This window comes from Molothrus aeneus, chromosome 3 (genome assembly GCF_037042795.1).
Source record: "Molothrus aeneus isolate 106 chromosome 3, BPBGC_Maene_1.0, whole genome shotgun sequence".
In the NCBI taxonomy this organism is placed as follows: Eukaryota; Metazoa; Chordata; class Aves; order Passeriformes; family Icteridae; genus Molothrus; species Molothrus aeneus.
The window spans coordinates 64,996,948-65,023,940 of NC_089648.1; the positions used below are offsets into that span (position 1 = coordinate 64,996,948).

Consider the following 26,993-nt stretch of genomic DNA (forward strand, 5'->3'; position numbering starts at 1 on the left):
GTCAATATGGATGAAGTTAGGATCCAACAGACTCTACTTACAGATGCAGGGGACCAGTCCAGACATTTGCTCTGGTGAACAGTACAGTCTGTCATTCTGCTCCCCATCATTTCCAAAGGAGATGAATGCTGTTCTGATGCGTAACATACGAGTTAATTGAGCTCTATATATAAAAGCATCAATTAATATTTCTCAAAATAGAATTACAGCATTTAAAACTACTTGGGAAAATGGGAAATTAAAGACACTTGAAAAACTGAAGATTTTCATGCACCTGAGGGTAAAGTCTTGAGAATAGTTCAAGGAATGTTCCTCCTCTGATAAGGAAACAATGCTTCTTTTTCTTTTGAATTTGCAGACAAAGATATTAAATAGAATTTTTACAAAGCTTTTCTATAGCATACCCAATTCTGACAGATATCTCTTGGATGCCAATTAGTATAAACATTGAATTTTTAAGTCAGGAACTAATTGCAATCAGAGATTAGAAAAAAAATGGTTAGACATTTTCTATGCAATTTCATAATTTTATCTGGATTAATTTTTGCATTACTTTTCAAAAACTAATTTGTATTTTGTAATGAAAATGTATGATTTTTATGTATGGCATGAAAATTGTGTTGGAATTAAATTATAAAATTAGGTGATACTTAATTTTTCATTTCCATATATACAAAAGATGTCTTATTGAAAAGAGTATTTTAAACTTTATTTGTTTAAGTCTGTTATCCAAACAGTATGCATATGAATATATATGCATTAATTTATGTTTATGAATAAATATGCATTAATTTTTTTCATCTGAACTTATGTGCTGTATCCAAAAGACAGAATATCTAACATATCCAAATAAGCAGGAAGATGACAGGACAAGAAATTGATCAAAAGAAGAAAGATTTGAAAATAAAACCACTGAAATGAGAAAGGTGTTCTCGTAATACAAAACTAAGACAGTTCTTTTGGATGTGTAGGAGAGATTGTGTCTGTAGTAGCCATCTATGACAGTTTCTGATGCTTAGATTCTTCCAAATCAAAACAAGTTAATATATCTCCTTGCATGCTAAAATGGTATTGTACAACACTCCAATGCAGAAGGAAAAAAAATGAAAAAAAGGAAAAAAAAACAAAGAAAAAAAAGAGATGAAAAAGAAACTCTTGACAAACAACTGAAAGATGTGATAACAAAGGGAGCTCTCCTCTGTGGTGTGAAACAAGGATTAGGAGCAGTTTGTGAAGTAACTGGAGTAACTCACAGCTACATAAAGGCTCTGATAGAATGTTATGCCCTTGACAATATGCTTTGGGTAGAAACAGAAGCTACTGGGCAAGCTTCTTTGGCTAGTATTATGACAGTAGGAATGAATTATTTTAATGATCCAGTTTGGCTTTAGACACTGAAAATATTTAAAATTACATTTTGCTCAAGGGAGAATAAGCTGTAGACACATGTCAAGACTCCAGAGAATTACTGGGAAACCTGGTAGTGATTTCCCAGATAGCAAGAAGACTCTTCAGTCCCAAAGGGTTTAAATGAATTTGAAGAAAACAAGTACTGAGCAACTACAAGAAAGAACTTGAAACAAGTGGCATATCATAAAAATATCCGTATTTGTTTCCTTCAGGAAAAAGCTTCTTTTAAGCTCACAGACACAAACAAAAGAGCAATGCCCCAAATTCCAAACCTGACCTGATGGAATGGACAGCATTCTTGGGCTGTCACTACAGCAGGATTTCATCCCCTGCCCAAGTTCCTCTGCAGCTTCTTGGAGCTAAGAGCCAAGAAGCAGGTTTTTCATTTTGCAACTATACATATAAAATGAATGGGAAATTTAAAGCTTATTTTTATTTAGCATGTCGAGGCTAGGACTCAAACTCAGATGATCTTCAGTTCTATTGAATAAAAAATACAGTATTTGCAATGAGACAGATTGAAAATTCTGATCTTGGACAGCATGACAGAAATTATAACAAAATTAGAAAATCCAAAGCCTTCAGCAAGAGTAGACAGTGATTCTCTCCGAAGTTTCAGGATTACTGACTTTTGTCTCAGGTTGCATTTTTAGAGGAATATATTTTAAAGTGACTCAGTGGACAGATATTTTTGGTAATAATACTAAATACAGAATTTTATATATAGTGTTTTTGAAGAGAAATAAAACATGACCTAATTATGTTCTAGCTGAATTTTTCTATTTCAAAGCAGTAATTCTATGTCAACATGGATTGGACAAGTTGCAGCAAGAACATTTTATACAATGCAGCAGTTTCTTGCTACCTAAAGACTCTGTACTAACCAGCTTCAAAAATGTATTTACTTTTCTGTTTTGGTCTTACTTCTCAAAAAAATGATTCACCCTTTCAAAAAAGGACTCACCTATACTGCTTGGCTCCACGGAACCCCTGTTTGATAATCCATGAGCATTATTACCCCACCCACACCATGGTGAATGGGCATAGGTAGAGCACAATAGTAAGAGGAAGCATCAAATACACTGAGAAGCAGAGAGAAAAGCTAAAGATATGGAGATTGGAAAAAAATGCATAGGAAAAAAACACTGAAAAACTGAGATAAGCCTTCAGTTCTATACATATTGCTTGCATGTTTTATGTAGGAAATGTGCAGTGTGCACATTAGTTACAAGCTAAATGTCTTCTCCCTTTACACCCACTTCCACCAGCCCAGAGAGTCTTCAGGAGACGAAGTTCTGCAGCTCTTAAGGGAGTAAAACCACATCCTGATGTGGTATTGGAAAGAGGAAAGAGAATAGCCTGAAAGCAACACAGATTTCCTTTGTTGTTTCCTTATGGTTTGCCATTTTGTAAACTTTGGAAAGCAACTTTCAAGAGGTGACAGGCTGAGAAAAAAATTAGTAGTAATAGCAGTAAAGAGAAATGGGGCTATTCTTAAAATATATTATTTTAGTATTATATTCTATTATCCCCCTGCCCCAAACTACAAGCCTACAACCCAACATCATAATGAAGTCCAAAGAAATAAAACTAATCATCCTATCTTCTACTGCCTAACTGTTCTAAATAGGAACTATAATAGAAATGTAGTCAGCTATACAATCTTATCATCCTCCACCAATGAAGGTACTTACAAGTGCATTTTAGGAAGGTTTGACTAAAATGTGGACAGCACCTGGCCTGATTTAGTCCTTTTGGGTCGCTCTGCCTACAGGCAGTGGATGTCACTCATCATTATCAGACATTAAGGGCCAGATGCAGAGAGATGAAGGCATTACAGAGCATTCAGTACTGAATAATAATACATATAATAAGTACATAAATGATGGCACAATCAGATAGTTAAGAATCTGGATTTCTAACTGACAGAATATTGAGTGTCAGAATACATCAATCAGTCACTAGAGAAAATAATGCATTCTTATCTCCAGCCTCATCTGAGGACAGCAATTAGTTGCCTCTATAAAAGTGGTATTCAGAGGATGCCTCACCTAGGATGAGGCCATCTGGGGCATGGGGTTAAATGTTGCACTGCCTAAACAGAGGTAATATTGTGATTACTTCAAACACCTTCAAAACTTATGCCAGAATATGTGGTGGCTAACAAGGCAGCAGTTTCTACAGGAATCAGTTTTACTGAAGTGAGACAGGACTCTGCAATAGCCACAACAACTCAAATCCCTTTCAGTGTTGTATTTTCCACTATATATGTGCCTTTGGCATGCAAGATTCCTGTCATGAGGACACTAAGTAAAGCTGGAGGTCTGTGTAATTGTGACAATGCTGAAGCCCTGCCTAATCACAATATCCATAAGGAAACCAAGTGCAGGGGGAAAAAACCCTAAAAGAGCCTTAAAAATAAACAAATAAGCACACATATGCAGTGTTTTAAAAATCTAATCTTCTCTCTGTACTTCCATGTTGTAATGACCAACCAGTTTCAGAAAGCATCTCCATGGGATGCAAACCAAAAGATATATTGATATTCTTAAACATAGTCTTCTACAGTTTATTCTGATATACACAGGAGGATAACAATAACAGTCCGATCAGCTCCAAACCACAGAGAATGCAGACAGTTTTTCTTAATTTTTGTCATTTAAAATGACAATAACTGAAATTCAGAGCAAACATTCTGTTCTAGACCAAGAAAAACAAATGACAGATCTTGGGAAAATAGAATTTAAAAATACAGTTCTTATGGTCTTTGCCACTGTTTTTCATACTTAAAAAAAAATAAAAATCCACTGTTCTTCAAAAAGAGCCAGGAACATTGCAGTACACATCTTTAAAAGGTTCTCCAAGTGCAAACTTAATAAATATCCAGGATGAAGAAGGAAAGAAATGCCTTTGGGAGGAGATGACAAGCCTGAAGCTAGTTTAGTTGTGAGTTTCAACTTTTCCAAAGCACTACTTTCTTACTCCTAGCATCTGTTTGGCAAGAGGATCTCAGAAGGATACAGTTACCAATAAGGAAACAACAAGTTTCTCAACAAGATAACAGAGATAACAAGTGATCATGCTTTAAATTACTCTAAAGGACATATCAAACAATTGCATTCTTGGCACTTTTTTCCTTGGAAGATTTCATTTTAATTCATGGCAGTTGAGTGATAGTCTACAACTTTCAATATCAGTTTTTGTAGATCAAACAGCTTTTAATAACAATATGAAATACTATATTTTTATTTAAAAATAAAAAGCAAAGACTGTGAAAATAGTTTTCCTAAAAAAACCCCCAATGCCCTGAATTGTAAAAGCATAATCGAGTTTAGCATTCAAATAATTACCTGATGTTGTAACAGGAAATATATAATTCATCTTTAGTGTGAACTGTGAGGTTTCATCAGGATCGGGTTTTCTGATAAAACACTGTCAAATTTTCACCAGTCCAACTCAATACTTCATTCATGCAATAACTGAAACTTCTTATACCTTGTGCCTTTGCTTTTTCAAAAGTATTTGTTTAAAACTGTTTGTTCATCGTTTAATAAAAAGTCAGGGAAAAAAGTTTCTACCCTAGTCTTGTACATACATCTTGCAAAGCAGTTCCAAGGCATGAATTCTTTCCATAGGTTTGGAACTTGGGACATAGTGGTACAATGAGCAAAATATCCAATCTGCCACTATCACAAAATTTTATGCAATTATTACAAATTTCTGATTGTATTTGCACAATAAAAGCTTGTTAGAATTTGGCAGCTAAATGCCCCAAAGAGCTTATCTACACCTTCAGTGTCAAGATCTCACACCTACATAACTGCTTAATGGAGCACTCTCCAAAAGAAACAGACTCTGTTTCTTTTGGAAGAGGCAGTGACAGAATATAATCACATTTACTTTGTCCTCCTAGCACAAGAACAGAAACTCGAGATGCTTCCTATGTGCCTTCAAAGCACGTGGCATAAATACAGAAGTCAAGGAAAAATGCTGTGCTGTAGGGGTATAGGGAGCTGATTAAGCTTTAATGGGCCATAAGCTTGACTGCAGAAACTCAGAACCTGTTAGACTCTGTTTATAAATTCATTTTCTGTTAAATACAGACTTAGGGCACATATGTCCTTACAAAAACATCAGAGGCCTGATCCACATTTCCATAAACAGTGCCAAAACTGGAATGTTTTACTTCACAGGCCACTGTGCAGTCACCTGAAATGTAATTAGATGCCATTAGGCCTTGATTATAAGCTGATGGTTGAGACTTGGACAGCCTAAAGTCCTTTCCTGAACATTAGTATAACTTGGAAACATCATGTTTTATTTCAAGTAGACATTTTAGATGTAGGCCATAAAATAACTCCAAACACAAGATGTAGTCTTGCTGATCATCACTTTTTTTGTAGTTCTATGCAAGTATGCAAGCCAACTTCTCCCAACTACTAGACACAAAAAAGCACCTGCTTCTCAGGTGTCATATTTGTCCTTCGGGTATCTTAGGAATGAAGGATTCTAAGGAGCATTTTAACAACTTTGGAGAGAGGCTTCTGCCAGAAGTTTGAGCAAAGGCCATGAGGCAGTTTTCCCTCAGAATAGCTGGATGGTAGTACATCCTGCATTATCATTCCATAGAAAAATGGTTTAAAAATACTGGAATTTTAACTTGCTTTCTATTCTTGAATCTGCCAAGTCTCAACAGAAACAGGTCCTTTACATCTATGAATTTTTTTGATTTTTCCATGTCAAAAGATCAAGAGAAAGACCAATGGTCTCTGTGTTCCTAAGAGACCATTTAGCCTTGTGAGATTCATAGGTAGCATCATTACGACAGCTCCTAATCAAATTCTCCAGAAACTTCAGATTGTTTTCTTAGAGAATACAAATTTTTTACATTGAGGTCTTTCTCTCCTTCTAAAAGATGATCCAGTAGAAGTTTAAACATTCCAAATCAGTTTTAGAAGTAATGCGACAAAACTGTGTCCACTATTCCAATTAAGTTTGTAAAACAATCTTGCTTTGTCAATGCAAAAGTTTGTCTTATTTTTATTTGGCATTTGGTATCTCTAGAAACTGGTAAAGGTAGTAAAATTATCCTATATCGGTATTAAATAGTTTGTAAGGTTGACCAGACATTATTTCACATATCAAATAAATTCTGCTCATGCTCTTGCCAGCTCAATTTTCCAACAGTGTTGGCACTCCCTATGCGATTAGACTAAATATATCTTCCCTTAAAGTACCTGCAAGCTATTGGTGCACAAACAAACAAAACCCCCTGTTCTAAACGACTTGAGTGTCTCAGGGATATAGCACTGCAGGAGAGGCTCAGAGGGAAAAGTCTGCCATAGTTCATGTAAACATCCTGTGGTCATCAACACAGCCAAAGGTGGAATCCAACTATGAAAGCCAATTTTTAAATACAATTTATGTACACAGGACACACCAAAAAAGATCTGGATTTAGACAGGTATAAAAAGGAAACAGGAGAAAAATATTCTAGTATTTTAATTTTGCTTTTACTTACTAATATTTAAGAAAGCAAATACATCCCACCACAGGTCTATAGACACAGTAGGTCTATTTTCTGAAACAATAAGCTCTCTCTGAATGAACTAACATGCATTCTTGGTGAACTAATATTTCAACAGACAAATAGTGTTATGTTTATGTCCTGAAATAAGGAGAATGTTTCAAGATTCTCAGCTATATTTAAAAATATTTCAAGCTGGTAAATGAAAAGAGTTTCAATCAAAGAAAAAAATTTCTAAATCTCATTCTTTTAACTTCTACTGAATTTGCAGAACGATCTTCTGAATATAAGGCTTCTTTTTGAATCTACTACATCTAAATCTAATCCTGAAGTCTATTGTTGGAAAAATGTGAAGTATCTTTAAAAAAAGGGAAAGCTAGCATGCAGAATAAGATTACAAATATGCAAATATAAAGATAGAACCTTGCCCTGTTTCTAGTGCAGAAAGGGATAATGAGACACTAATTGGATAAACCATGCAATGGCAATAGAATCATCGACTTGAATATACCAGATTTATTGTTAAATGATGTGATGACTCTAGCATTGATATCACGTCAAATAACAGCATTTACTTTAGCCACAGCTTCCCAGATACGACACTTATTTTTGGTTGAAAACTAATTTAGAGCAACTCTTATTTTCTACTGTTAAAAAGTCCTCCCCCTAATCATCATAAGATACTTTTCCCTACTGAAGACAAATACAGTCGCTTTTAAACTGGAATCCACAGCTTTTCGGAGGACAAACCCAAAAGTTCTACAAGACATTTTTCAGAGAGATGTTGCATGAGATAATCATACAATTCAGAGTCCACATCACAACATGGATAAATGAGTCTTTCCCTCCATAGCCCATTTCCTATCCCCAGTTTTACTTTTGTATGCAGCAGAATTACAGTGGTGGAGTATCTGCGATCTGTGGAGATCACTGTCAATGGGTGCAGAAGTCATTTCACATGACCTCCAGCAGGAGTCCAATTTTAAATTTGTTTTTTCATCATTCAGTGCAGTATCAGCAGGGAAACTGGAAACAGGATAAAGTCTGGTCAGGCTGTCTCTCCTGAGTTCAGGAGTACCTATCTTTCCTCGTATCTCCATACGTTTTTGTATCAGTTGTTTGGAAAGTATCTGTTTCACATATGAGTCTCTTTATATAACTCTCTTTTGGTCCTCAAAGCTTTGAATGCAAAAGCCTACTAGTAAAGTTCATAAAAAGAGTTCATCCCTCATATTCATGTGGTATTCCTCCTATGGAGGAAGATGTCCTACAGGAAACATTGAAACTTGTGATTTGAGTCAGGTAATACAGCAAATGTCACCTATAAAACTTTGTAGCCCTGGTTTTCTGTGACAGGGCTGACACTGCATTAGCACTTGATTAAAAGCAAGTAATTCTGACTCTCCTATGTGACAATATAATGCTTGTAAAAGTTCAATTTCAGCTAATTGAAATGAAAACTAGTCTATTACTAATATCAGGAACACTTAGGCTTTATGGACTCAAGCTTATTTTGCATAAGTGAAAGAGCATAAAAAATTTATACAGAATCATAGAATCATTTAGATTTCACAAGACTTTAGGATCATCAAGTCCAACCATTAACTCAGCACCATGAGTGAGTCCAACCATGTTCCTAAGCACCACATCTACAGGCCTTTTAACACCTCCAGGAATGGTGACTCCACTCCTTCCCTGGGCAGTCTGTTCCAATGCTTGACAAACCTTTTGGTAAAGAAATTTGTCCTAATATCCAATCTAACCCTCTCCTGGTGCAATTTGAGGCCATTTCCTCTTGTATCACTCTCTACTTAGGAAAAGACACTGGAACCCACTCTAACTTCTTTTCAGGTAATTGTAGCATGAAAAAAGCTTCCCCCTGAGGCTCTTTTCTCCAGGCTAAACAAGTTCAACTACCAACTACTCCACACAGGACTCGCACCCACTTTATGCACATGCACCCACCAAAAGAATGTTTCAAAGTTTCAATTTAAATAAATTAAAACAAAACAGCAATATTTAAAATGCCAGACTTAATAAAACAAACAAATCCCTTATTTTTAAAATTAACTCAGACAACTTTTTATTTTTTTCTGGTTGTAAAAGTCTGGATTTCCCCCACTGGCACCTGTTTTTAAACATGGAAGTTTAAAAACAACTCTGTGCCAATTGTCCAAACCACAGCAGGTAGTATAGTCAATGAATGAGACTATTCAGCAGGCTGACTACATGCTCCAGTGGCTACGCTTGAAAAAGTAGCTCAGTTACACCTATTTTTGACCAAGTATTTGGAAGATTCCCCTAATTATGGGATACCAAAGGAAGCTGCATGAACTTTTTCACCTTTGGGATAGCAGAAGTGGTTCTCATTCTTTTTTTCCATGGTTTCTACTTTATTCACTGTGGTTCAGGGCACTCTGACAGAAACCTTGAGTCCAGCAAGCACAGAGGTAGAGAAAGATATTAAATAATCTAATAAAAATCAGTTAAAAAAATAGAGCATGAATTAAAAAAAAAAAGAATAAAAATAGTCCTCACTGGGAAAATATGACTACTTAGTGTATTTACATTTCTATGTGAATGTTCTTTTAAATAAGAACATCAGGTACTTACTAAAATAGAAAGAAGACTTGCAGCAATTTTTAAAGATTAATGATCTATTTAACATATTTAAAAATAATTTTAAACATACTGTGAAATGACATGGACCTACAGAAAACAAACCTCCATCCTCCATCACTCTCAAGAAAGTCTTGATTTTAATCCAAATCTAATTCTTAAAGAAAATTTTCATAAACCATTGTATTGCCACAACTGGGAGTGCAATCAGCACCTACCAGAAGGCTGAAACTGAGCATCTTCAGCTACAATGAACTAGAAACCTCATCTGGTTATGTTTAAGTAGCTCCAGAAAGAGTTCTGTGGAACTCCCTTGTCAAAATCCAAAGCAAAATCTTTGCATTTACTCAGCCTATTCAGTGACCAGCATCCTGGGAATTTTATTTTCCTGAACTGTACAACAAGTTAATGAAATACTTCTGCTCTTTTTCTTCATGCAAGTCTTGTCATCAGTTGCATGTCTGCATTTTTAAACAGAACTAGTGAAAATAAAAAACTTCATATAATTAAACATTTACACTAATTATTTAGAAAAGCATTTGTGAAAGAAAGGATGAATATTTAATATATAAACCCAGCTTTGTCTTTTTAGTATCTTGAAACTGATCGGTTTTCAATTAAACCCACATATCTGATAGGAGTTTCAAATGAATTTATTCATTTAAACAATATTTGTTGTTTTTACTTTCAGAAGCAAGGGAGGGAGAAATAAAAATGAGGGCAGAATAAGGTCAGGCAATAGGATACCCAAGGAAAACATCTTTTCTAACACCAGTACTTCTCTTTGGTATCTTTTACTTGGTTACCAGAAATTCTCTAATGTGGGTGAGGATTGTCTTATCTTCATACAATCCTAGCGAACATGGTGATAAACAATGTAGTGCTGTTAGAGAGCAATAATCAATAATACTATTTGTCTCAGAGGACTGTTCATCAAAAATTCATGTCTGTCTCAAAGCTTTCTCTATAATCTATGTAGAACACATCTTCTCTTGAGGTTTCAACACGGTTATTCAGTGTCCCTGCAAGTTAACTCAGTCAGAATACAACTATAAATATTTAACTGGGTGTCATCTATTTAAATATATTGCTACACTAAATAGAGCTCTTGTGATCAACAGTTACTTGAGCTGAACAGAACAAACTGGTCAGCAGTCAGTTTTGCAGTGCCAGAAAAAATACACACCATCTTTCCATTACTGCTTGAAAGGAGGACATTTACTCAACCACAATTACAAGTGTTAAAAGAGTATAAGGACTTAAAGTCTATTAAAAGAGTACAACAGGACTGTAGGAGTAACAGAATTTGTTTTGCTTTGTTTGTTTAAAGAGAATTCTTTATTATATCCCAAAATATGGATATAGATAGGGCTGCACAGCCCCACACATTACCTTAACAAGCCTCTTAATTAAAAAAGACAGCATGCATTCTAAAACTCAAAATAAATCTTATTTATTTTTCAATTAGAAAGGTAAATATTTCCTTCACCAAGATGTTTTCTAGTCCTGTGCAGTCCAAGCAGCTAGCATTGGAATAGAAAATACCCTCCATGTAAAGAGAATGTTACAATAAATACAAAACAAACAACCAACCACCCAGATTTCCCATAGCTATCAAGCTAACAAATTTTCCTTTTACCTATTCCTTTGTGTCCATTTGACTGTGGGCAATGAAAAGCTGGAACCCCTCTTATTATCTTGGCCCGTCAGGTTCAGTGGAACACTTTGCTGCTCTGCACTCCCACTGAGGGCTTACCTGGCTGCTATAGTGGGAGGATGAGAACACTTCTCACCACGGTGTGACAGAAAGGGATAGAGGACAGCTTTAAACCACGGAGTTGACATGATTTAGGATTTTCCAAAGTGCCATAAAGCATACCACAAACTAGAAATCCAATTATTCCTTTAATTTCATGGCAGGCTTTCAAACTTCTCGAGGAAACTCTTAAACACCTTTCTTTGAAAACTTAAAATTGGAGACTGGAGAATTCATTCACCAGAGATGGTGCTAGAAGCTGTTAGGGTTCTTTGCTGTTAGAGTCCTTTCCAAAACTACCATGTTTTGGGTACAAGCATTTGAATAGAAGAAAACTAGTCACAGATGAGGACATTCTTCAAGGTTACTTCAAGCAGGTAAGAAAATTGGACTTGAGCCAGAAGTAGCAAAAGCACAGTGTCCTGTTGCTGACAATGTTTTGATTTTATATCGCCAGTAACAAATTACTCCCCATTTTTCAGTCTACTTTTTAAATTAAAGGAAAAATCTCCCACCAGCACATTCTTGACTCTTTCTTCACAACTGAGATTACTAATCCAAATAAAGAGAGTAAAAACCCCTCCACAGACCAGGTTCCTTGAGTACCATTTTTTACCATAAACAGTAATTATAATCTATGACAGCAATTTGAAGAAAAAAAGTCAGGATTAAGACTAAAGGCCAATTATTAAAAACAAGACATATTTCAAGTTTAAGTTGTGAGTTATTACTTTCAGAGAACTCTGTTATTTGAAACTAAGCTCAGGGTTTGGCTTGGATGGTTCAAAAATTAAGATCACATACTCCAAGTCAAAACAATAAATATATTCACATTGAGTATCCTCAGCATCAAGAACATAACTGGCCAGTTCCCAGCTACTGCAAGGACCTATTTCAAGCCATTCTGGAGTTTTGCTTCTCAGCTTTCTTTTTTTTTATTGAAGGATGCATGACAGGGAGTGGTTTACTGTTTTATTACAATTTATGTTTAATTAAGATGTTCTATGCCTCTTCCTTGTAAGGAGTTGCTTGTTGTGGGACTCACTCAAAGTCACTTTGTGAGTAACTTGCAGGGTTGTGGTGGAAGTCAGTTCCCATTTCCCAAATCATGGCGTCACTTCCATGCTACACGTTTCCACTGACTCTGTGGGAGTAAGAGACCGAAGCAAAAAGGGGTTTTGGAAAGCATGAGTAAGTGCACGCTTTCCAGCAACATTCAACAACAATCTGAACACCCAGTCAGCAAATGTCATGAAACACTGCAGACTGCTGCAAATGGCACTGGAGGCTTTGACTTCAGTACCATTCACATGGCCCATAGAGACTATTTGGAGTCTTTATTGCAGTTAAGCTTAGGACTTCAGCTATTGCATCGCCATAACGTGACTACCTTTAAATGGGAAGATGCAGCCATCACACCACCAAAAAGAAAGTTCTGAAGTAGCAGAATGGATCAAATTTTATTCCTGACTATTACTTCCCCCTATTTGTGGGAAGGAGGGAGTGAAGACACCTTTGTTTGTAAGCAAAAACAACTTTCTAAACGTGTTACTATAAAACAAAAGCATCTGAAGGTTTGTATTTTGAGAACGGCTTTGCAAACAACCTTTCTAGTTCACAATGTGCTGTTACTGTAAATAGAGATACACAAGTGTGTCTGTTGCATATATTTTTGCAAGGGCAAATACATACCACAGCACACCTTTCATATGCATGCTTAGCACTAAATGCATGTTAGTGCTCTGCCAATATGAAATAGTCACAGCAACAGGGAAAATACACAAAACCTGTGAACTCCAATTCTACCTCAACTTCCCACACCCACAAAAAACAAAACCTCAAGCCAAAGAAGTGGAGTAAGATAGCACAATAGGGTGGAGCTCAGGTTAATCACAAGGACAACGGGTTTGCCTGTATATACCTTTTGACCCCACAATCATCCCCTATTTATGCAGATACACATAGAGATTATTCACCTTCCTGCCCAGAAGGAGCTAAGAGGCAGGAAGGAGCTAAGAGGCTGGGCAAATATCAGTGTGAATTATTGGTGCTTTTGTAACATAAGTGTGCCTGCTTTGGGGGTATTTATGAATTAAGCAAGAAATTAGCACAAAACTGTTATGTGCACAAAACTGTCGCCTGCTGTTCTTAACCAAATATTATCAAATTAGCAACAACCACACTTCCCACTGAAGGCTGTATATTTAAATGCTTCAAAAAATCAAAAGCTATTTTTGGATTTATACAAACCAAAAGAGGGGCTGGAGCTGTGTTTTTTCAAGGAGGAAATAAACTTTATGCCCATATATTTGCTACCTCTGTCAAAAGTGGAAGACTGGATCCTCATTTGAGTTTATAGAGACTAATTTTTAAAATAGAGAACCTTGAGAAGTTACACAAAAAACCTGAGGACAGAGTTTCTTTCTCTGAAAGACTAAAAGAAACAGAATACATATGTGGGGAGCAAAAATGTCATCTCAGATATGCAAATTCTCTGAAAATCACTCACCAGGTCAGACATGCAAGCTTAATGGAGAAAGCAGGCTTTAGTCTGAAGACCCCTGCAGCAAAAAGGGTTATTTGCAAAAATAGTATAAGAACAGTGTCTTTTAGAGGATGGCCAGGAAGAAGAATAGAAAAAAAGAACTGTTCAACAATACATTGAATAAATTATTGCACTTATTAGTGTAAGTTAAAACATTAATCCAGTCCTCTACTAAGCAAAGGTTATCAGCACAATTGGAAACAGAACAGACTTGATGGTCCATTGGTCCCTTTCAGTACAGTAACTTGTGTTCTAGGATGTTTGCCATAATACATAAAAGCCAAAAAGCTGAAGAGTGTGGAATTAAACAAAGACATGGAGCAGGTAAAATTCAGTCCATGTTAACCTGTCATTCCACAGGACAGCCACAGGGTTCAGGGCCACCAGCTCAGTCTTTTGGTTGGAACAGTAACAGGTGTTCCTTCTGTACCTACCATGCATGAGAATTGACAGTAATACACATTATTTATTAGTATACCTATAACTCCTACAAAATTGAATACATACCTGAATATCAAAGAAATCTGCAATTGGCAGAAGAGTTTCAATACACAGATAATTTATATGTAGGTGTTTTTTCTTAAAGGAAACTGCACTACATATTTAATTCTACAGTTTCACCCGTAATTAGAAAACTTGTTTCTTTTGCCTCTTACTTTAACCTTCAGTTTTAAAAGATTATTCAGAGTCACAAACAATTCAAGGACTGAGAGTTACTGCCTATTTAGGACTGAACTTCAATAAAGTGATGCTGAATCACTGTAAGATTTATTAAAAAAAAAAAGAAGTTGCAGTCTGTGGGTACAGTCCATTAAGCAAAACCAGTTTAACAAAATCTCTTAAAGAGCTAAAACTATAACCAGGTTTGATCAACACTAAAACCAGCATCAGTTTAAATTTACTAAACTGAAAGCCCCAAACATCACCCTGTGTAAACATTTGCAAAATAAAGCAGGGTGGATTTCAGTACATTTGTTATAACCGGAAACAATAAAGTTTTCATTCTGTAAGTAAACTCACATTTCAAGATTTCATAATACAGAAACATTACTTGCATTATATGTGTAGTAGTATACCTCAAACATGAAAACAGAAGTCTAGAGATATAATATGAAGATAATCTCCTAAAATAACTGCCTAAAAGTAATCAGGTTCTCTGACAACTCCATTATTAATACCTTAATTGATTTGAAGTTTCTCACTTGTATCCCATTGGACAATTACTCACATAAGTAGTCTTTAGTTACTCACATAAATGCTCTCTACAAACTTTAGTGGGGTTACTCCTGAAAGTAACAGCTCACCAAAGTTCAAAATGTATAGGTCTTTCCTTAAAACATTTACAGAGAAATTTAAATGAACACTTGGAATTACTAACCTTACTTACTAGTTCATTATTTCTCCCAGTGTTACCTGTATCAATTCTTAAAACAGAGGGGTCAAAAAATTTTAGGAAAAACAAGTTATGAGCAATACAATCTCATAAATAATAAGAAATCCAATAAAATATTGAGAAAAAAACTAACAAAAAAACCCCCTTAGGAGAATCTAGGATGACTGCCCAAAATAGCTCTCCCCCACCCCTAAAAAACACACTTATACACACACAGGTAATTACTGCTTACAGATTTTGGGGGAGGAGCTTATGTGCTGCAGTCACCCAACTAAGGGGAAAACCAGATAAATACTCAAGGGTGGCACTTGAAATCATCAGCTTCTGCTCACTCACCAGTGGCAGAACTCCTCCTCAGTAGAGGAGGATTCACTCCTCTACCACTCTGCATTGGAGCTCCACAACATTTTGGTATGTCACAATTTTATTTTATTCTCTTTGGTTTTGAAGGTAACTTCTTCAGGATACCTGTTTTCTGTCTGGGGAGGGAAGAGGGTTGATATTTAAGGGCCAGTGAATGCACCCTTATGCCACTGGGGCTCTTTGTAAGGCTACAGGTAAAAACCAGCTTTCAACCTTGCTGAGATTTTTGCCACTGATGTTGAAGGAACCAGGACTTCATCCTTCATTTGCTACAGCATTAGACAGAAGTAGTAAGACCATGGAAGTGTTTACGTATTTTCACTAAAAACTTTTCTTCTTTTCAGGAGTTTTGGTACATGGAGCTCCTGAACTTACTTTGGAGGTCTAGTTAAAATAGTCACTCTTTCTGAATACTGTTGTCTTGAATAGACTGCCATCCAATCAAAATTATTCTTTTCCTAAGAGTGAGACTATTGCCTCTAATCTATCTATGCAACAGCTCCATCATTCAAGGTGATAGTAGTGCTGATTCCATTTTTCTTAGAGCATTTTTCAAAACTAGTGAAAGCAGATGGAAGTAAGCACAAAATATTGTTACTTTTAATACCAATATTTTAAGAAAACTCATCTCTAAAACCAGAATTTAACAGCTTTTCTTTACAACAAACTTTCTCTACCTTTTCTAACACAGAACAAATTTGGAAAGATGCATTTACAAGTATCTTTACTGCTGCTGTTTTGTCTGAACTTTGTCCATGGTGGTGATGGGTATTTTTCTGAGCGATATCAGAAACAATCCAGCATCAAGGGGCCACATTTTCTACCATACAATGTAAAGAGTCAAGGTAAGTTTACTATTTTTTCATAATAAACTAATACAATTATTCCTAGAGGTTCAATACGTGAACAAAGGCTCTTTGCTTATACTACTGATATTCAAATTTCACTAACAATTTAGGTTTATTGAAATGATTTTATTACTGCAGAAAGAATTTACAGTGGCTCTGGAGTTGCCTCCTACTGACAAAGATGCACACCTGCCAGACAAATGTTTTACACAATAAACACCAAAGGCATATAGAGCAGAAACAAAGCTCCAGATCTCTGCTTCAATAGTGGGAGTAACATAGCATGATTGTGTACATAATGATGTACAACATGCTAATTATTAATTTCTTGATTCAGCACTGGGGTTTCTAGCAACAGACCTGTCACCTAAAGCTTACCTACATTCAGGAAGAATTTTTACATATTTTGTCATGTTATCTGTATGCAAAACAGACCTTAGGTGTGAATTTAAATATATATATGATACATATGGGCAAATGAAGACCCATTTAAGGCCTAGAAAGACAAAATAAAATTATATATAGTTGTACAAATGTGTCATAAACTTATATATAGTTTTTCATGAGTGATTTAAGCTTATGCTTTAATTATCAGGATAAGCACATAGTAATATAACAATTCTAGCTTCAGTATATTTTTAAAAACCCTCTTCATTGCATAAATCAGTCTTATGGCAGCTTGGACAGGCAATACATAACTGCGATGCTACATTGTTTCATCTTATTTCTGGTTATGCTCTCTGTCTCCTTAAGATGAACAGGTGGCTATCCCTAATGTTTGAAACTATTTGAGTTCTGTTTTATTTTTCCACTCTTAGGCCAACATCTTCTTCAAAAAACTTGAACTCAAAGCTTCTGATCCATAATGACTATTCAAAATTGTCATCACTAAAATTAATAGTGAATCTTCCTTGTAAACATTCTACCTTACATCCTGAGAATAGCATTATTTTCTTTCAGACATCATTAGGCTATTCAAAATAGTTTTCTTTTTTTGCTGTATCTCATCCACTTTTAGTTGTAGTAATCACACTTGGGCATTAGCAAATAAGCTTCTCTTCACTAGAAAAAGGACACGGGCAAATCTGGAGAGCAGAATTGCTGCTCAGGACATTGCATCCCCATTACCCTCATTCAGGTGTTTTGATTCAGAATAGGTCTGCACACAGATGCTATGGACTGTCTGATCATGAGCAGCACACATGGAGACCAAAGAAACTCTGGTCTCCTACCAGCTGGTATCAGCCCTGGCCCCATAAAAATCAGCTCCAACCCACATGCTCCAAGAATCCCCGCAGTGAGAAACAAGTGAGAGCAGCATGGCTGGGAACCTTACCCCCAAAATACTCTCCCAGGCTGTACCAAAATATTGTCATAGTTTCATCCCTTATCTTATTCAGCACAAGGACTTCCTGGAACCCTAAGACTCCTGGATCAAATTTAGGTACACGCAGATACAACAAAAATTCTCACTGAATTTAATGCTTCATTTCCTTCCTCCTTAACTTTTCTTGTGTTTTTCCATGACTTAGAATAATTTACATATTTATACTATTTTTAAGTGAAGTGTAATATTTACTTAGCTATCCTCTACCATACTTTACTCACTTCTCCTAATAGTGGTTCTTCTTTCCCCCTGTATAGAAAACATTTGGGAAGGGGGGAACCAGCAACAAATTAAGCAAGAATCAGGGTAGACAGAAAATAGTGTGAAAGGGGGAAATGAATTGTCCTGAGCCAAATTTTCACTTTGCATACAAACACAGAATCTAATGTGAGTGAAAATTCATATTTAGAATGAGAATGATTATATCAAAACATGAGAAGTACAAAATTCTCTCAATTTAGGAAATGTAACAGATGACAGATTTTGATTTGGTGAGCGAGCATTGCAGAAGGACTGTTATTCCTGAGTTTGGAAAACAAACATCTTATAGAGAGTTTTTAAGAATTTAAAGAGGGAAGATGGCTGGAGATTATCACTTCTAATCTGAGATGATCTTGGAAGAATAAAACAGGAGCCTACAGAACCAAATGAATCTAGCTTTTTTCTAGTGAGTTGTTCCATTTGCAAGTATATGAAGTAGCAATGGCAAACTTTTCATCATAGCTTACTTTTCCAATTTCATCAACAAACACTGACTTCTATAGATATAGCTACCAATAAATTATCTTTTTGCTTTGTATAGCTTTGTCAAAAAGCAGCCTGGAACTGAAATTTCAGTCTAAACCCAAACTGGTGAGTCAGGACAACATAAAACAGACCACACAATTTCTGTTGGCAACCAAAGCCTATCAAGGCTTCATCTAGTTCGGTGAAATTGTTTAAAAAATCTTGGTCTTGACAGCTCTCCAGAACATAGTTTTTTAACCAGTATATCTTTGGCTTGAAATATTTGAAAAGCCCAAGTTGAAAACAATAATTGAATGAAGTCTCACTATTCAGCAATGCTTAAATAAGCCATTACTGCAGGTTATGTTAAAGTCTACATATTTAATTCAATATGTATATGGGGTTTGATGGCACTAGAAAATGTAAAGCAATTTTGCATCAAGGTATGTGCTGAGACATGTAAAAGAGTAGCCAATCAATACTTCACTGTTCTTGGTATAAATTCTACTTCATTAATAGATTTAGCAGTCCTTTCCTCAGAGGAATAACCATTGTTTTTAGACAGCACAATTAAAATTACAATCTTAATGTAAAAGCAGCACAACTTCAGAACAATACATCTCACAGAAAATCTCTATAACAACATGAGTGCTGACAATGCCTTTAACATCTTAGGCAAAATTGGCAGCTCTGTGAACCTAGGACTGATATTTGCATCTAAAATATGGTAAAAGTAATAAGGAGATACACTCTGAGCTAAAGTCTGATGCAATTTGCCACCAAAAAAAAAAAAGTCAATATATCACAAATAAATCACCATGCTTGTTTTCTATGTGTAGGATTTTAACAGCTATCTTCCTGTTCACAGCCTTAAGAAGGATGAGATAGGAAGATGTGCAAAATAAGTTGATATGCATTTGTGTTGATTCTATGCACCAGCAGAAAAGAAAATGCACCCTCTGCACTTTCTAGATAAGAACAATTTCCCTGTCAATACAGGAAGAAGGCAACCTTGCAGATACAATAACAAACCAAAACCAAATGTATTTCATAAGCATACCTCTATTATTTAAAAACTCCCAACAATATGTAGAAGAATAGTTTCCTCCTTCACCTCACTTTTGGTTCAACAAAACTATCCATATATTGGAAAATGCAGTTTATTATCTAAGAGACAGCCAAACAGTTATTGTATATAATATATACATATATATACACATAATGTATATAATATTATACATATGTACATATGTATATAATATATATACAAACTTTATATATATATATTATATATACAAACTTTCATGTGTATATATATGTAACACTGGTCTTTTTGTGGGAGACTAAAAGGAAAAATTGTAGCTGATGCAATTGTTGATCAATTTATAATACTTTCTAAACAAGCATTCAATAGAATGTGTTGCCATTATAAAAAACAGAATTCAGGCTCTTTTTGTATCCTTCAGTTTTTATTTTTAAAATGACTTCTTAAATTAACAGCCATCACAGATATGCCATTTTGTTCTATAATGCTGCCGCTTGTGTGAGACTACTGAAGTAGCCTCACAGTATCTGTGTTAAACTTGTTAAACTTAAATGTAATGTCCAACAAATCAGCATGCCAATTTCAACATCAAGCTGAACGCTCCTCCCAAGCACACACAAACTAAGCAGTAAGCTTGTTTGCTTACTCTATTTGTGACACTTGGTTAAGTGGCTCCACCTGCTGTTTTGGTAACTAAGAAAATGAAGTAGTATTAAAAAACTCCATAACAATGCCAGAATTGTGACAGCAGTAAAATGAATTATCAGCTGTGACCTTGCCACTGAGTGAAATTTTTATGACAGACAATATCTAAAAACATAACATTCATATGTTTACAAAAGAACTAGTGCCATGGGCCACTTTTGAAAATAGGGGGCAGGGAAGAACAAAACTCTCACTACTTAAATGTAACAACAAGTTGTTTCCGAAAAGCTGCTGCACCTGCACAGACAACTTCCTGTGATTTTACTCATCATGTCTGATGACCTGCTCAGTCTGTTACCTGTCTGTCTGGGTTGCTTTTTCCTTACTTAATAGTCTGCATCTACTTGCACAGCACTTTTTAAGTTCTTTGATGATCCTGAATGTATTGAAGCAAAAAAAATTCTAGAGGCCTTATATCTCACATTTCCAACAAATTTGCATTTGTTACTTGTAAGGGCTGTGAAACACTTTTACTTTGAATGTCAGGTTCTCAGTGACAAATACAGCAGCTGAAACTTGACTTCCATGAAGTTGAATTAACCCTTCATGCATTTTACCACCATGCTACATTGCCTGCAAATATGTTGTAGATGCCCTGGTTGATCTGGTTTCCTCTCTCTCACAGGTGTCCAGGTAAGGGGGGAACAAGGACCCCCCGGTCCCCCAGGCCCTGCTGGACCAAGAGGACAACCAGGTCCTGCAGGAAAGCCAGGGTTTGGAAGTCCAGGTCCCCAAGGGCCCCCTGGTCCCCCAGGACCACCTGGGTTCTCTGCAGTCGGAAAGCCAGGAGTGCCAGGTCTGCCAGGAAAGCCAGGAGCAAGAGGACTAAATGGTGAGAAAGGAGAACCTGGACCTGCTGGACTCCCAGGAGCAAGAGGGCCACAAGGGCCGCCCGGCACTCCCGGCCCCGCAGGACTTACTGTCCCTGGCAAACCAGGACCACAAGGCCCTCCAGGAGCTCAGGGGCCAAGGGGACCCCCTGGTGAGAAGGGTGAGCCAGGTATCCCAGGTATAAACGGACAAAAGGGAGAAAACGGATTCGGAATTCCTGGCCGCCCAGGTGGCAGGGGTCTTCCAGGCCCACAGGGACCCCGGGGCCCCCCTGGTCCTGCTGGTATAGGGAAGCCCGGTGAAAATGGCCTGCCAGGTCAGCCAGGTCTGAAAGGTGACCGAGGTTTTCCAGGTGCACCTGGAGCAGTTGGTCTCCCAGGTCCCCAGGGTCTCCCAGGTGAACCTGGAGAAGCTGGCATTGGCAAGCCTGGGCCAATGGGACCACCAGGAGCAGCAGGTATCCCTGGAGCCAAGGGACATCCTGGACCTGCAGGGTTGCCTGGATCCCCAGGACTCCCAGGTTTTGGAAAGCCAGGATTGCCAGGGATGAAGGGACACAGAGGGCCTGAAGGTCCTCCTGGCCTTCCAGGGCCTAAAGGAGACCAAGGTCCAGCTGGTGTGCCAGGAGAACCAGGGCCAGTCGGGCCACCAGGGAACATGGGCCCTCAAGGACTCAAAGGTTTGCCCGGCGAGAATGGCCTACCTGGACCCAAAGGTGACATGGGCCCTGCAGGACACCCAGGATTCCCAGGGGCCAAGGGGGAACGAGGCCTCCCAGGATTAGAGGGAAAACCAGGACACCCAGGTGAGCAGGGTCTTGCTGGTCCTAAGGGACACCCAGGTCTCCCAGGCCCAAAGGGTGATACAGGCCCTGCTGGGCTACCTGGGCTGCCTGGTCCGATGGGTCCACAAGGAGCCAAGGGAGTGCCAGGGGCCAACGGTGAGCCAGGCCCCAGAGGCCCTTCAGGAATACCTGGGATCAGAGGTCCCATCGGCCCCCCTGGCCTGCCAGGAGCCCCTGGTGCAAAGGGTGAGCCAGGAGCACCAGGACTGCCGGGCCCAGCAGGCATTTCCACGAAAGGCTTGAGTGGACCCATGGGACCACCTGGACCCCCTGGTCCTAAAGGCAGCAAAGGTGAGCCTGGCTTGCCTGGCCCCCCAGGTCCTCCTGGTCCCCCTGGCCAAGCTGTAATCCCACAGATGCCCGAAGGCTATGTTAAAGCAGGAGAGTCTCGGGACCTATCAGGGATATCTTTCATAAAAGGAGGAGTAAACCAAGCTCTGACAGGGATGCCAGTATCTGCTTTCAGTGTCATCCTCTCAAAAGCCTACCCTGCAGCAACAGTCCCCATCAAATTTGATAAAATCTTGTACAATAGGCAGCAACATTATGACCCCAGAACAGGAATCTTCACCTGCAGGACCCCTGGACTGTACTATTTCTCCTACCATGTACATGCAAAAGGAACAAATGTTTGGGTTGCACTCTACAAAAATGGTTCCCCACTTATGTACACCTATGATGAGTACAAGAAAGGATACCTTGACCAGGCTTCTGGCAGTGCTGTCATCGATCTCATGGAAAATGACCAAGTATGGCTCCAACTGCCCAATTCAGAATCTAATGGTCTCTACTCCTCTGATTATGTTCACTCTTCTTTCTCAGGTTTCCTGTTTGCTCACATCTAATATCCCACTTACCCTGTCCTGACACACTCTCCTTCAGACCATGTGAACTAGGTACTGCTCTGATTTGTCCTTAGCAGCTCATGCAACATCAGTGTTGCAACAGGAATGGAGGAGGGAGTGAGAAAGTAGAAGAGAGTGGTTCAAACATAGTAGTATAATATTGTATGTTTTTAGAGAATTGTCATTAAAAATTGTTTCGAATGATGATTGTCTGACTGAATGCAACATAAAATTTTTATGAATTAATATAATGCACCAGTCTCTGTCTTTTTTTCTTTTTTTTCTTTTAAAAGGAGAATGAGAATTTTTAACTATCACACCTCATAACACAATAAAGAATGCTAGATCATACTTCACTATACTTAAATTAACTGAAGGCATTTCATTCCAAGTAAATGGTCTCAAATTCACCACAGTCACCTCAACAGCTAGACAATACACTTAAGGAACATTCTACATCTAGCTTTATTTTTAAGCTATCCAACAGGAGACAAGAATGACAACTCTAATAGAGTCCATATCATAATCACAGTTTTCATTTAGTTCTACTGTTCTTATTAATAACTACCTTAGAGAAAGGTGGATTTACAAATTATTACATGATACTGAAGATCTAAAGTTTCCCAATATGAAAAAGCAACCAGATTTCACACCTCAAAATCCATTCGGCTTTCATTAATGCACATTGATGCAACAAACTAGTTCAGTATTTTTAAATCTCCTAACATTCTGTAACATTCAGAGAACAATAAAGCAACATTAACCAATTCCAAACCTTAAAAACATATCCTCACAAGCATGCAGACACACTTACAAAAACAGAACAGCTTTACCACCCCAAAACTGAAGATAATTCTTGCCCTGATTTTTCCTGAACAGTTCATTCCTTTAAAACACAATAGTGTGAGGAATATATTTTACTTATTTGGTAAATTTATCAGATGATGGCAATAATTAGTCAGTAGACACAACCATATTTACCATACAAACATGTCTTACAAAAAGTTGTCATTTTATCAATTTGTTACGCTACTATGACAAGTTAGCTTAGGAATTATGAAACCTTAACAATTTGATCACACATTTCTTCCAGTGACAGTTGCCATTCATGTGCTTTAAAAGTATCATATACATCAAAACCTTATGAACCCTTAAATCTACTATAGTTAGCTTTTTTTCTTTTTAAACAAAAGCTTTTAATCACTTGCACAGGAAGTATGTAGGCCTACCTTTAAAATTTTTGTGATATTACCATTTCTTCATGAAAGTAGAACTTGAAGCTTTTTAGGTTGTGTACATTTGAAATGAGCAATATCCTTAATACTTGATAATACACTGGAATGAATAAAAAAGCTAGGATACCTTTTGCTTGATGGTTGACCCATCATTAGCAAAACTATATAATATTTTGGAAACTTTAAAGACCTACAATGAAAGTAACTTTAAGAATTTTTTTTCTTCCTCTTTTTAAATGCTGCTGGATAAGGAAACCTGTGGTTTAGGCTATAATTTAGTAAAATAATAAAGGAACATTAGTTCAACAGCGCTTCCCAGTATTTAAACAGTTCCAACAAATTGGAACTTGTGTTTCAGAAACAAATAGAGGGACTGGAAAATATGACTAGGTAGTAGGTTTCTGATTTATTAGTTCACATATGAAATCTATGCCAAAGCACATGCTTGAAATTGTTGGAGATGCTTGGTGCTCAGCAGCTCAGGACTCCATTGACCTGTGATTCCAATTAACTTAGAAGAAACCGGGCCCAAGCAGCATTCTTAAAAGCATAGTTCACTAACACTTTTCATCCATCCATCCATCCATCCATCCATCCATCCATCCATCCATCCATCCATCCATCCATCCATCCATCCGTCCATCCATTTTAAATAAGGTTTTGTGCTTTATGTCTTTGTTCCTCAAACACGTGGGACTTCAAGTAAGTCTACAGCTTGGAACCTCATGCCTGGTTTTTTAAGTCTTTTCATATAAAGTCTCAGATACTAAGTCACTAAGAAAGCAACTCTTAAAACTTAAAAGCTAGAGATGATACAGCAAATTGTGGCAAAAGCACAACTTATACTTTGATTTTAGCTTTGGATTTTCAGTTCAGAGGAGACCTTGAGAAGGTCTGTAAGATTTTTATGTTTATTTTTTTAATATTTTCTCCACAAGAAGATCAGCAATCTATCTAAAGATAAAGACCATCCAAAACCACTATTTCTTCTGCATCTTGGATATTAAAGGAAAGAAAATCCAACATGAGATTCAAATGAAAACTTAAGAGCCTGTCATAGTACAAAATCACTTCCAAAGAAGTACTGAAATTTCTGAAGCCTTAAGTGATCAAAAACATGAAGCACCCAAAAAATCCCTTCTGTATTTACTTGGAAAACACAGCAAAGAAATGTAAAAAATTTACTTTTCACTCGCTTCTTTGGTGCAGTTTTCACAATTAAGACAAATAAAGATATCTCACTACTGCTACACCAACATTAGGAACTACTAATATTTTGCACAAGATTGTTTTTCCTTTGGCCAGAAAAGCATCTTTGCTTTTTGTTTCTTATATCTGAAGTTGCATATTAAAGATAAAACATACATGTCACAGTCACCTAGACTGGTTATGTTCTGTGAAGACCATAAACTTGTGATCAAAAACATGTATCCTAACAAGCCTTGTTATGGGCAATTTACAAAGTCTGCTGCCATACCAGGCATGACTTTTCACTTTCAAAATTAAATATAATCTTATAAACTGATTGAAAATATTTCAAATATATAATTTTAACTATACAGCCATGGATGCTACAGTTTCCAGAAGTGTTAGGAAAATTACAGGGAAAGGCAAGTCTTCCGGAGAGAAAGTAGCCTTTAAGATAAGAAATGTTAACAAAATTCTGCTTTAAGAAGTTATATTTGGCAACATTTCCCTGAAAAAGCCATTGATTTTTCTGTCCAAAAATTCATCAAATCTTTAAATTTTCACAAGGAAATAATTATACAGTACTTCAAGCTCCTACTAATCCTCTAAAGAGCACACTTTGATTCCATAATACATCCACATAGCTTGATAGTGTAAAATACATCGTCCCATGATGTTTTCTTTAAAATTGTTCTGCATTACTATCTATAAAACATCCACTAAATCCAATACAGTCAAGATAATGTTAATCACCTTACAGTCACAAACTATTCCAGTAATAAGAAAGAAGTATTGAGAATAAAATGGATTCTCGAGTAATGTAATGCTTAGCTGGGATATCAATTGCAGAGAGAGAGCTCTCTTGCAGGTATTACTAGGTAAGAAATGACCACATTGCAAATATCTCTGTTCATTGCTATCTGACACCAAGCTTTTCTGATAGTATTGTTTCATAGATTTTTCCTTTCTTTTTCTATTTTTGAGTTATTTTTCACAATGGAATGTCTAAAATAACACAAGACTATTTGGGAACCTCCTTTCTTTTTCAAGATTCAGTTCTTCACTTCTTTACAAGGAGAAGAGTGGGTTAATACCCTTTATCAAGCTGAGTCAGGACAATCATGCCTATCTGAAAGAGCCATCCAAAAAAAATATCATAGGGCAATTATCTAAGGCAATTACCATAGCTAAGACAATGAAAAGCAAAATCCATCAGACACCTGATTATGATCAAAAAAAATCCTGTGAAAAAGAGAAGGGACATAGAGACACAAGGGCATACTGACAACAAATCAAAGTGAACTGCAAACACTCGTTGGATTTCAAAAACTAAAGCGGTCAGTCGTTCTGCTCCGCCACTGACAATGGCACCGCTAGGACAACGTTTCCAGTTGGGAACTTTGCGTCCCCTCAACTGACCACTTAATAAGTTTGCCTTTGAAATTTTACCTTGACTAACTGTTAATGAGCACTGCTTTTCTCTGAAGGGTTAAAACCTCTACAAGACATGGAGTTAAGTCAAAAGGCTGTGGTTTTCAGGCCAGATTCTGGGCTATGATAGAAACTGCAGCTTCCTGGTATGTAGATGTTGGGATCCAGGTTTGACAGTTTCCTCAAGAAATTATGTGAGATGTGAAATTGAGGAAAAAAAAATCACTTTGTCAGCAGTGATAGAAGATTAGTACCCTTATTCTTGTATTACAGAAGGACCTGAAGCAAAAAGAGA

General features: G+C 37.0%; 2 protein-coding genes across 2 annotated transcripts in view; one reads left to right on the top strand and one right to left on the bottom strand.

Moving 5' to 3' along the window:
• NT5DC1 (5'-nucleotidase domain containing 1) overlaps positions 1–26,993 on the bottom strand; it is a 126,182-nt gene that overhangs the window by 86,417 nt on the left and 12,772 nt on the right. The gene's annotated exons all lie outside the window — the stretch shown is intronic.
• COL10A1 (collagen type X alpha 1 chain) lies at positions 16,320–22,844 on the top strand. The gene is made up of 2 exons (XM_066545799.1): positions 16,320–16,458; positions 20,950–22,844. The coding sequence occupies exons 1-2, from the start codon at positions 16,320–16,322 to the stop codon at positions 22,842–22,844; spliced, it is 2,034 nt and encodes a 677-aa protein (XP_066401896.1).

What these genes read in the sequence shown, in the direction of transcription:
- COL10A1 (XM_066545799.1), top strand. Translation starts at nt 16,320, where the DNA reads ATGCATTTACAAGTATCTTTACTGCTGCTGTTTTGTCTGAACTTTGTC. An exon ending in ATACAATGTAAAGAGTCAAG is followed by an intron (nt 16,459 to 20,949) that starts GTAAGTTTACTA and finishes TCTCTCTCACAG; the next exon opens with GTGTCCAGGTAAGGGGGGAA.